The sequence below is a fragment of the Carcharhinus amblyrhynchos genome, chromosome 1, assembly GCF_965287045.1.
Source record: "Carcharhinus amblyrhynchos chromosome 1, sCarAmb.v2.hapA, whole genome shotgun sequence".
Taxonomy (NCBI): Eukaryota; Metazoa; Chordata; class Chondrichthyes; order Carcharhiniformes; family Carcharhinidae; genus Carcharhinus; species Carcharhinus amblyrhynchos.
Window position 1 is genome coordinate 96,663,035 of NC_137324.1, and position 12,929 is coordinate 96,675,963.

Sequence of the window (12,929 nt, forward strand, 5' to 3'; positions counted from 1 at the left end):
TTTTTGTGAAACTCTGAAGGTAAAAGCATCATTTATATGTACAAACCTAACCTTTTCACTAGCCAATATTGTGACCAAATATGTGTGAATGCTGCATGTTTTCATGACTCTTCCTTGTACATACTTCACCCATCTATGATGTCTTTTCAGCTTTAACCATATTCTCATTCTATCCCTGTTATAATATTCTTTCTCCCTGGATTGTTTTTCTCCTGCTAACTGCTGGATGTGGCTTCAGTGATGAAAACTTTATTCTAAGTTGTCTTCCAAATAACAACCTGCTGGAATAATGCTGGCAGTTGTGTGAGGTCTGTTACAGTAAATAAACAAAAAAAAATTCCCACAACTCTCAAGATTGATGTTTATTCTAATTTATACCTAGCATTTGCTGAATAAGGGTACGTTTAAAAACTTGTACTGTGTTCTCTGCTCCATTAGCAAACCTGAAAACTAATATTCTTGTGCAGTAAGCAATTAGAAAATAGAACCATGGAAAATTACAGCTCAGAAACAGGCCTTTTGGCCCTTCTTGTCTGTGCTGAACCATTTTTTGCCTAGTCCCACTGGCCTGCACTTGGACCATACCCCTCCACACCCCTCTTATCCATTAGGAAGCTAATTGTATGTTAGCCTTTATCGCATGAGGATTTGACTATAGGAGTAGTAAAGTCTTGCTTTAGTAGTATAGAACCTTGGCTTAGATCATACCGGGAGTGCTTTGTACAGTTTTAGTATCCTTTACCTGAGGAAGAATATTATTACCATAGACGGAGTGCAACAAAAGTTCACCAGACTTGTTACTGAGGTGGCAGAACTGCCCTTTGAAGAGCATTTGGGGAGACTGGGTCTGTGTTTTCTGAAGTTTCAACAAATCAGAAGTGATCGCAGTGAAACCTACAAAATACTTAAAGGGATAGGCAGGGTAGATTCAGGCAAGATGTTTTCCCTGGTTGGGGAGTCCAGAGCCAAGGGAGACAATTTCAAAATGAGGGAGAAGCCACTTGGGACCAATACAAGGAGAATTTGTTTTTATTCAGAGGGTTATGAATCTGTAAAGCTCTGTAGGTTTAAAGCAGAGATTGACAGATTTCTAAAACTAATGATATAAAGGGATATTGGGATAGTTTGCGAAAAAGGCATTGAAGTGGATGGTCAGCCACGATTGGATTGAATGACAGATTAGGCTTAATAAACTGAATGGCCTTTTTCCGATGTTCCTCTCCACAAACTGTGATGTGTTATATTCCATTCTCATGAATTTTTCAAATTCTTCTGAACAAAACTGTGAAGTCCGTTGTTGGACGCAGTTGCCTCTGGGAACCCATAAGCAGCAAACAAACTATGCAAAATATCTGGAATTTTGCTAGCTATTTGGTTCATTAGAAACCCCTCAACCTGCTTTTAATGACTTTGTATCATGATGAATACCTGATGCCTTCTGCAAAACCTATATGCAGATTCTGCCACACTCTAGCTGGCCATTTCCATGATTGCAAAGGTGCCGATAATGCTTTCCTTTTGATGTGCTCTACATAGTTTCACTGTGTCTTCTGTCTAACCCTGGCCACCAGAGGTAGCTTTTTGCTAGACACTTCGTCAAGCTCATCTCTAAGTTTTGATCTTTCCAGGAATTACAACTCTGGTTCCCCATATAGCAGAAACCTTATCAATGGACAACCCATAGTTACTGGTTTGGAAATCAGGCCATTTATTATATGTATCTGTATCGCACATTTGTGATATAGTCATAACACCTTTGCAAATACAGAGGCCCTGTACGCTGTTCTGCAGTGTCACCTGTTGTGACTGGTATCTCATCTTCATGTAAAAAGAAAAATATTTCTTCCCTGTTGGGCTTTACCTAGAATGATCGACATTATGGTGATCTTCCAGTCATCTGTACTTAATGTTGTCCCGATAAGCAGCTAAAATTAAAGCCCATCTCTGCATTCAAGCTGCAGCTAAAGTGAGTACTGAAGACTTTGGATTCAAACTAACCATCAGTGACTTATGATCAGCTGGAATTAAACTATTACTGGACAAGCAGTCTGCAAAAGAGGAAATTAAACCACTCCTTCCCTTTGAAGAAACCAAAGCTGTCAATCAGACTTAGAGTCAGTTGTGGTTAAGAATAATGGAGGTACTTGAGATGCATTACGTGAAGGGGGAAATGTAAATAAACACAGCTGACTGGAGCCTGTCCATAGAAGCCACTGCACCTTGAAATTGATAGAGATCAAAGCTTTCCAATGGAATAGAGAGGGTTTCAAAAGTTTCAGCTTGCTAGGAAGCCTCAGATTTCAAATCAAAGCTGTGAATGCATTGGGCTGAGTGCGCAGCTGTGCAGACCCTATGCATTACGTTGATATCTCCTCTCAATCAGAGGACTTCAAATAGGTTTGCTCTCACCTGCAGCTTTCTGGGAGAAAGAAAAATCTCTTCTGTAGGATGGAGAGGTGCAAGGATTTAAATTCTTGCCAAGTGACCAGGGGATGTGGTGATTAAAATGACTTGGCCAGCTCAAAATTTGCACAGCTGACGGACAGGAATGCAGGTATTGATTACAGGTTTGTCTGAAATCACCATGCCAGATGCGATTTGCAGGTTTGGCAGGGGTTGTCCAGCCACAAGACCCGATCCCAGGGGGAGAGTGGTAAGGTCAACCTCTAGCCCCCAGCCCAAGCCCACGCAACTCCCCAGACGCAGATCCTCCTTTTGCAGCCTGCCAGCAGCGGCAGGGGGGAGGCAGATGACTACTGCATACATCTCCTTGACCCTCCCTAAGGAGCCCAATGTGCCAGGCCAGGGGGCAATGCACAGTTGGCAATGCCAGGATGCATGACCTGAAGGTGGGCCTGAGTGAGGGTCTGAAGGAAGAGGAGGGGTTGAGTGCTGTGTGAGTCTAAGGGGAGAAGGGGGCTGAGTGGGCATGTTCTGAGGGGTGAGGGGAACCTGTGGGAGTCTGAGAGAAGGGGTGGAGGCGGGTGGGAAGGGTGACCTGTGATTTCAGTGGTAAGGGGGAGAATGCCCCTCTGGTTGGTGGTGGTCCGCTGGACCCACAGGGAAACAACACCATATCCACTTCGATGATGACCAACAACAAAGCCCATCCGGTACAGATCCTGCTGGGGTGACTGGATGCATGGTGGGTGGGTGATCCAGTGAATGGGCTATCAAACCCCGCTAATTCCTCTAATGGTTTCTTGGAAGTTTCTCCAATCCAAATTTACTTGGCTAGGGAATCGGTGCCACCTTGTTGCCCAACTGTGATATCTTTGCACGTTAGAAAAGTGTCTGTATGCACATAGAGTTTATTCTGAAACCAAAAGAGAAAATGCTGGAAAATCTCAGCAGGTCTGGCAGCAACTGTAAGGAGAGAAAAGACCTGACATTTCGAGTCCAGATGACAAAGGGTCATCTGAGATTTTCCAGCATTTTCTCTTTTGGTTTCAGATTTCAGCATCTACAGTAATTCGTTTTTACAGAGTTTATTCTGGTTTGACCTAATATGCATACATAAATGGGCGCAAGAGGGTGATATTACTAGTACAATAAACCCAGATGAGAAATAGTATTTGAAAAAGATAGTTCATTGTTCAGAGGAGATCAAATATTCATTTGTGGCCATATGAACAGCTTATTTATCTGACCAAGTACCTACAAATCCTTCAGTGATGCACCATTGTTGACTTTAGCATTGCATTCTGTACTTATTCAATATACTAAAGAATTCACAGTGCATGAATGTAACAATGCAGGATGCATTGAGGAAATACCATGAAATATTTTTAATTTGTTTTGTGACATTTGCAAATTATATATTTGAGTTACTCAGTTTAAGAAAATGCATGTGGCTTGGGATATTAAGTACAAATAAATGATGCAATTTTATTTATTCTGATGTTGAAATAAAGTAAAACCATTTATCTATGTTGGGAAGTTCATGGCAAACATTGAATTATGAGCTTCACTTGGTTTACTGAAGAAAAAAATCATTTGCCCAAATGCAAACTGAGCACATATATATAAGTGCAAATGTAAGTTGATTTGTATATTCATATAGAGTTATTATAACCGTCTGAAAAAAGTTTGCCAGCTTCCCTTCCAAAAAAGTATTTTTTTTGCATAGTTCCGTTTTGCATAAAATAAGATATTACTGTCTCTACCAAATGAACCAGTTTTAATCTATTAATTTCAAATTTGAGATCTGGATAAGCGTGACACTTCTTGACAAATCAGTTAGGAGTAACAGCATTTTATAGAACTGAATTTCCCAGGCCATGTAATTTTACACAAAAGAATTGCTGGGAGTTCTTTGTTGATGGACATTTCAAATCAAAATAAGCGGTCATCTACAAATCATAATGTGGTTTCAATATGATACTGGAATTTAAACTTCTCAACTGGTACAAGTAATGCCTTTTCTGTTGAATTGTACCTGTGCACATATCTTATCAGTGTCTGGTTGTTGAACACATAGGAGCAAGTTTTTAAGAAGAAAGTCTACATTGTAATCCAAAAAATATTTTCAAACCTCAAGTCTTGTGTTTTTTTTATAAGCTTCTGATCATCCTTTTAAATTAAAATCAAATCGGAATAAATACATGCCTGACTAAAGTATAATTGCTGCTTTTAGAACATTTTGAGTTGCTATATAGGTTTGATACTATATCCATAATATGCAGTCACACAGAATGATAAACTCATGAAGATAACTACCATCAGGCCCACATCTTTTATTAATGTTGTCTTTGAGTAAGTTTACTTCTAATCCATCTGAAACCAGTGAGTGCAAATCATATTTACTGTTCCTATTAATTTTAAATCTGTTTTCAAATATTTTCTCTTGTCTGATTTCAGTCCAGGCTATTTATTCCTGTATATTGTCCTTTTGTTTTTTGTTTGTTTTTCTCATCATCTTTGCTTTCTACGTGTTTGTCTTTTATTATTGCTATATTTATTTCTCGTAAACCTTTCTCCAGTTTTGCTATGTGTTACTATGTACGACAGTCCAAAGCAATGAAAATTTGCTAATCCTTTTGATTTAGGCTGCCATTTGTCTTTTTCTAAGAAAATTTTAAAAAACTTCTAATCAGTATGTCAACACAAACACGTGCTACTGTTGCTTTTTTTGGCAGTGTCCGCCTCAACTTAGCGGTAGAACTCTTGTCTCTGAATCAGAACAGCGTGGGTTCAAGCCACATTCCAGATGCTTGAGCATATAAACTAGGCTGACATTACAGTACAATGCTACTGCACTGTTCCCAATTCTGTCTTTTGTTACTAACTTGTTTGGTGTCTCACTAAGTGGTCTGGAGGCTTGTATGGTTGAAAATTAACTGTTTACTGGTAACCCATAAACCATATACATCACCGAGGTACAGCACTGCTTGGGTGCTGGATCCTCCTAGATTCTATTATACATTATCTACCATCATGTGACACTCTACATCATACCATGGGCTGTACTGTTTTTGCTGTCCCACATTAACCCTTGTTCTGCATGAACATGCTTATACTACATCTTTAATTAAGATATTAAATCAAGGCTATTCCTATACTCCTACCTGATCAGGTGAATGTAAAAGATTTCATGGTACAAATTGAAAAAGCCAAGGTGGGTCTGCTGGTTATCTGGCCAAAATTTATCTATCATCTAACATCACTAAAAAAAACAATCTGGTTATCTGTCTCATTGCTGCCTGATGGATTTTACTGTCTGAAAGCTGACTGTCACATTGCAGCGGTGGCTACGCCTGTGTACTGAAGTATTTGGTTGGTTTTGGGGTCTTGGTGCATCCAGAGGTCTTATGCGGTCTTTTTTAAGACAATCACAATGACATTATCTGACTTAATTATCCACAGTGTTGTTACGGATCTGCCTTCTACATAAATGCCTATACAAAATCCACTTAGACAATCTATAAGCATAGTAAAAATGGCTAGTAAATGAAACTAAAATTTCAAGAATTTGCATGACTAAAGTCTTGTACAGTGGCCTCTTACTGGGGGCTTGTCCAACAGAGTATTAGCGTTAATATGACAGAAAATGCTGGAAATTCCCATCAGATAAGGCAGTATCTGTAGAGAAAGAAATAAAGTTAATGTTAACCTTTCATCAGTACTGTAAATTTGGAGCAAGGAGTCAGCAGGACAAACACAAGGACAAAAGGAAGGCCTGTTAAGGTGAAAAGCAGGAGAGGTTGAATGACAGACAAGTTAATCTTCCAGGGCCAAAGGGAATGGTGATGAGGGGAAAAAAGAAACAAGAAACCTAAAGATGTGCCGAGAATACGTGCAGTGTTAACTAAAAGCAAACTAAGAGAAAAACCAAAACAAGAAGAAAAAACAAAATGGGGCAAAAATTAATGTCTGAAATTGTTGAACTCCGCAAATACCGCCTTGTCTGTTTTTATTTCATATTTCCAGCAACCACAATATTTGCTTTTCAATTAGTCTTTCGATTGAATTCAGTTTGTTGCTTAGTTAGTATTTGTTTTTATTCCCTCATATATATTACCTAATGGCTTTTAAACATTTCTTCTGAATATGCTGCAAATTAGGTTCTATGGCTTCTCAGTATTTTGTAGTTCTACTTTATAACACCAGGTTTAAAAATTGATCCAGTAGCATATTTTCCAAAGGAATCCCATGTTAACCATTGTAGAGGCCGAAAGGTAAAGGCGGACAGTACAGATTAGGTTTATGATGATAATTTGAATGACTTCTCAATTTAGAAAATATGGATTATTTGGCTTTTGTTTTAGTCAATTCAGCTTTTTGGACGTTGGTTTTTACGATGATGAAATGCTGACAGTCCTATTGAAGGGATACGTTGATAAAGAAGAGAAAGGTCGAATCTTGGCACAGCTACCACTATCATCAATTTACATCAATGACGAAACAGAGGAAGAATTCAGTTTGGATACTGGTAAAAGGTAACAGAGTGCTTGACCTATATTAGCAGACATGACATTCAAGTTCTGTATGTTTGTTCTAATCTGTATACAAGAATATAGAATAAAGGAGACCATCTATTGTCAAAACTATTGTTATATCCACAAAATGCTGTCAGAAATTATCTGAACTAAAAGGTTTTCTCTTTGCCAAATTGAGATGTGTGCATTCTTGGAGGCCATTGGAAATGCAAAAACAAAAGTCTTAATGTCCTTTCCCATGGAAAGGGAATGAAAGCTGCCTTCTAATTTAGGAAGGGGTGGGTGGGTGAGTGGGGGTGGTTTCTGTCATGTAAATGTTACTGTTGTGCTTTTTAATATTATGCATAAAATTGTCCACTGAAATGTGCAATTGTGTGTGTAAGCATTTTGCAAATACTTCTCATGCCATTTTGAAACAAGTATTTTTATCCTGACAGAATAACTGGGAAATAGTCTTAAAGCAGAATTTCCCGCAAATCACTTTATAGGTGGAGCATCATTGTAATTAATGTATTTCACTAATTTCAAGTATTGGATATTACAATATTTTTCAAATTTTCACAACTGATTATAGTGTAGTCCATGCAATATGGAAGTTTTTAAAGAGCCACAGTCCATGTGAGTTTCCTTAATTTTAAAATTACTGATTTTATATGGGGGTGAAGTGGTTAGCACTGCTGCCTCACAGCTTCTAGGACCCAGATGTAATTCTGGCCGTGAGTATCTGTGTGGCATTTGTACATTCTCCTCATGTGTACGTGGATTTTCACCGGACGGTCTGGTTTCCTCCCATAGTCTAAAGATGCGTGCGTGTCTGTGTGAATGTAATATAACCAACAATGCTTTCAATTCCCATCTATTTAAAGTTTTTCCTATTAAGCAGTGTGGGCAGGAAAGTGGAATTGAGGCAGAAGATAAAGCCATGATTTTGTAGAATGGTAGATCATGTTCGATGGGTTGTATTCTCTATTGCCACTTCTATTCTTTATCAAACACTTTAGCTATTTAGTAATTGAAATAATATTTCCTTTCAAAATTTAGATGTTAAAAAGAAGATTTACAGTTGTTAAACGTATATTTTTACATGCAAGCTTTTGCTTCTGTGAACTGTAAAGTATTTTCACCTCTCCCACTTTCACTCAGATCTTAATCTTACTTTAACATTTCTTTAAAAAAAGAGTTCTTTTGCCCTATATGTTGTTCTTTGTGAATTTCAGTTCAGTGTTCCAAAGTGAATTTTTGTTTTATTTACAGGCTAGATGAGCAGACCAATCAAATTCCTGTTCAGACTGTAACTGTTGAAAATCAGTCCCGGACATTAGAGAATATGAAAGCACAGTATATTGCTGTAAATGGTATTCGTAAAGTATCTTGTGTGGTAAGTGTTTTAAATAAACCAATGCGTATACTTTAACTCTATCCCATAGCTTTAAATGTCTGGTATGGTGAGGTTGATATATATTAAGAAACAGCAAGGTCTCCAATATTGAACCCTACGGAACACCACTGGAAACTGTTTTCCATTCACAGAAAACATCCATTGACCATTACCCTTTGTTTTCTGTCAGAGTCAATTTTCAATCCAACGCTGCTACATTCCCCTATACTTCATGAGATCTCACCTTTTCTGTTTCAGTCTGCCATGTGGGACCTTGTCAAGTGCTGTACTGAAATCATTGTGTAGACAACATCCATTAACTTTCATCAATTCTCCTTGTCACTTCTCAAAAAATGCAATTAGTTTGGTGAGACACGAACTTTCCTCATTAAAACCAAGAGGACGTAATGCATGATTTTTTAAGTGACAGTTTATCCTGTCTCTCAGAACTATTTCCAGTTACTTACCCACCACCGAAATTAGACTGACAGGTCTATAACCCTTGCATTTTTAAAAAATAATGATACAATGTCCATAGACCTCCAGCCCTCTGGGACCTCACCTATATCTAGTCAGGATTGGAAAAAGATCCTCAGAGCATCTGCTGGTTCCTCCTTGGCTTTCTTCAACAGCCTGGGATACAATCCAGCTGGCCCTGCTGAGTTATCCATCTTCAAAGTTGTCAGTCCTACCAGTACTGCTTCCTTCACTATTATTATGCCTACTATTTCACACTCCTTTAACTTCTCCAATATATCTTCACATCTGAAGTTCCTCTTCCCTGGAACCATTCTCATGAATCTTGACTGCACTCTGTCCAAGACGCCTTCAAATCTTTCCTAAAGTGCAGCACTCAAAACTGGATGCAGTACTCCAACTGAGGCCAAACCAGTGTTATATACAAGTATTACTAAACCTCTTTCCTCAAGACAAACTTGCAAGTACACGATCACTGTCACTGAAACTACCTATTTTCACTTCTGTAATATCACTTAACTCTGTCCCTGACTCAGCTTATCCACTGCTGAAGCCCTCATCAGTGCCTTTGCTGCAGATACAAACACCCCAATTGGGAGGTGTTAGCATATTGTCACTGGACTGGCAATCCACCGACCCAGGCCAAGATTTGGGAAGCTGGGTTTGAATCCCACCATGACAGATGGGGAAATTTGAATCTGAATATATTTGAAATTAAAAGTCTAATGAGGAATGTCATAAAAACCCATCCGAATAGCTAATGTCCTTTAGGAAAGGATATCTGCCATCTGCCTAGTCTAGCCTACATGTTGTTGACTAACCATTCCTTCAGCTGCCTTGGCCCTTTGCTCTGTAATTCCCTTCCTAAGATGTTCCTTGAAGTCTGCCTTTTGAGTAAGAGTTAATTTATGTTGCCAGAGGTGGCGATAATTAAGAATTATCGTGTCATTGAAAGGGTACATATGCTACTATTCCTAAATATTGGCATTTCAAATAGACTGCATGAATACTGTTATGACATTCAGTGTATTTCAGTTGTGAGGCAGACAGCAAAATACCATTTTTGCAAAGCTCACGCAGCAACTTTGGATATCGGCTGCTTGCCTGAAATTGTTATACTTGCATGCCATTAGACTCACTATTATTGTGATAGCACATTCTGTTTGATAAGAACTCAACTGACCTATTTTTTCTACCCCCCCCTCCAGTTTATGATGAACACTCATTAACGATACTCACTGTATAATGTACCTTAACATTTATTCAAAAAAACTAAGCGTATATATAAAACCTCATCAAATTTCCATGGTTTTCTGAACTAGGTAAATGGAACTACAATGTGCATTAACTTACTTAACATAATTCCACAGCTCAGTTCAAACCTACGACATGTGCGCGTTTTTGAAATGGATGTAGAAGATGATGGAGAAGTGGATGAAGAGGAAGAAGAGCCAGAGTCTCGAGATGTTAGTGGGATAAAGGAAGAGTTAGTGAATACTCAAGATGATTCTGATGTCAATGATGCTGCTGGTATTGAGAACCCTGTGTTGCTTGAGGATGATGCTTCTAGCCTGGAGTCTGTACCTGGAACCTGGAGTTAGTTACATATAAGATGTTGTCATGAAAAATACAGCCTGGGTCTGCCCAGAACTGATCCAGTTTATTTTGTACACATTGGACTGAATATATGCAGAGTCAGTACTGGCTGGTGCAATTTCACACATTACATCTCATTAAACGTACTGAGGTTTGGTACTTTAAATAGAACTCTGGTGCAACAGTGGAATCATCACCTCATCTCAAGGCCTTACTTGAATCCACTGCACCTGATAATTTTGCACTGATTGAACCTTGTTCCTACAGGCTGTAACCCTAGTCCATAAACCCACCCCAAGTTTGCAGCTGTTAGTAAATTGATCAATTTTCAAGGGGTCAAAATGAGGAGCTGAGGTAATCGGAATGGTACAGGAGAGGTTACCTTTCAGGTTTTGGAGAAAAGCACACAAGGTAAGTTTTCATCTCTGTACTAATTGTAGTGTTCTTTGTAAATGAACTGACAATTTCACAAAAGCTGACACAGAGGGGAAACTTTCCTCCATCATCAGAGAGAATAGAAGGAGACGTATTGTGCAGTTACCTGTGTTGTACGTGAATTGGGAGTGCAAGGTGCTAACATTGGGTGCTTGCACTTCAGTAATATTTTAATGAACACAAAATATAAGGGAGCTTAATCTAATTCTGAAAAAAACACACAGAAAACCCATTTGTGTTACTGAAATGTTGACATTGCCAATGAATGTATACTATTTTCTATACGATATTGTAAAGATCTTTAATTAAAATGGAGTGTAAAAACAATCCTGTCTGCTATCAGAATTGTGTTGACTTGTGTACATCATTAAATATAACTGTGCAGTACAGGAAATGTTTTGTAATATTACATTGCATTGGTTTTTAAGTGAAGCATTTTATTTTGTACTACATGAATATTCTCCAGACTTGACCTCATTTACTTGTGATCACTTGTATGTAACTGCAAATGTGTCTTCAGTGACAACATGCAAGATCCTTTACCTGATCTTATTTTTATTTCCTTATTACAGCAAGCTGATTCACATTGAGATTTTGACAATGTGTTTCATTGATAAAATTTAGAATTGATATCACATTTATAAGTTTTGCATTTCTTTGAATTTGACAGTGCAAGTGAAAAGGTAAATGGAATTCTGGGTTATATACCAAAGAATGGGGGTGTGATCTTGAACTTGTTCAGCACTGGGCTACAGTTGGAGTCATGTAATTCTGGACATCCCATGATTAAAATAATACAAGAGCCTCAGGAAATGTACAATCCTAATTCACTAGAATTCATCAGGCATGGCAAGTATAGATTCCAAAAAAAAGCTGAAAAGTTGAGGAATTTTTCATTGATGGGAAAGATTAAGGGAGAATCTGTTAGATATATAAAAGGGCTCTGTCAATTTACACCTTAACATGAGGAGTAGCATTTCCTGCACATGTATAGGTACATTACAAGTCAGTGACACCATAGCAATCTCCGCCTGGTTGAATTAGGGAATTGGTTTGCTAATTCTTTAAAAATCTGGAGAACGGTGTGGATAATGTTTAGAGAGATTCACGATGTAATTGGAATTAGAAGGGGCCATGGACAAGGTAAGCTTGGAATGCAAATCAAAAAAATGCTCATGAAGCTCCAGAAACAGAGAGCAAGAAGCAAAATACAGATTAATTTGTTTAAAGATATTACTGTTTGAACCTGATTTGAACAGAGCTAGATAAGTGTGACTTTGCTCTTCCATCAATACGTTCCTGGAAATCTCTAGATCTGAATTGTCCCTTGCATCCCTTCATTTCTCATCCAAGTAATAAAGGACCCAGCCCCACCTCTTTTGGACCACCGACTATCCTCTTCAACAGTGACAAGGATTCTATTGGGTTTCAAGGAGTTTCTGGGAGTGGTGGGGGGGTGGGAATAATTGTATATTAATAATTGTATGAGCTTGCACATAGAGTTGAGGTACAAGTGTATCTCTCTGACTTCCCCAATGCTCAAATTCAAAACATTTTAGAGATGTAAATCAAACGAGCCCCGACACGGAGTTTTTTTAATTAGTTCATTTTGGAAGCTTCTAACTCATGTCTTTGTTTTGATAACTTCACTGCCTTCTTTCCTGTGCACGTAAGTAAAACTTTCAACAGTGTCAGGAATTAGTGATTTTAAAAGACTAGGAGTAATGAAATATTTTTCCTGCTACTTAACAGATTGATGACAAGGGGGCTTGTAATACAAACTATAATTGAGTGAACAAAAGGAGAAGTTGGAATAACTTACTTTCACAGACTGTTTAGAACATAAAATATGTGTTTTTGAGGAAAAATGTAAAGTCTGAGCTTCCTGTGCCTCTTTGTTCTTTTTGATGTTGGCTGGCTGAATTTCTCTTGAGCATAATAGGCAATTGGATGCTGAGTGATGTATGATGTTGCTGCAGGCATCTCTGCTGTGTCAAGTCAAAAGAGCAGATACCCTGATTCTGCCCAGGTGCCAGAATGCTAATTGCATAACCCCAGCAGCAGTGAAGCACCTAACTGCAAAGATGAGCAAAAGCTGGCCTCAT

At 38.4% G+C, this 12,929-nt stretch overlaps 1 protein-coding gene across 3 annotated transcripts in view; it reads left to right on the plus strand.

The window, feature by feature from the left end:
• anapc4 (anaphase promoting complex subunit 4) overlaps positions 1-11,413 on the plus strand; it is a 98,827-nt gene extending 87,414 nt beyond the window's left edge. For all 3 annotated transcript variants that reach the window (XM_080189285.1, XM_080189295.1, XM_080189276.1), the window contains exons 27-29: positions 6,768-6,938; positions 8,193-8,316; positions 10,164-11,413. In XM_080189285.1, the coding sequence (XP_080045411.1) occupies positions 6,768-6,938; positions 8,193-8,316; positions 10,164-10,394 (526 nt within the window). In that variant the 3' untranslated portion in view covers positions 10,395-11,413. The remainder of the gene's footprint in view (positions 1-6,767; positions 6,939-8,192; positions 8,317-10,163) is intronic.
• The last annotated feature ends 1,516 nt before the right edge of the window (positions 11,414-12,929 follow it).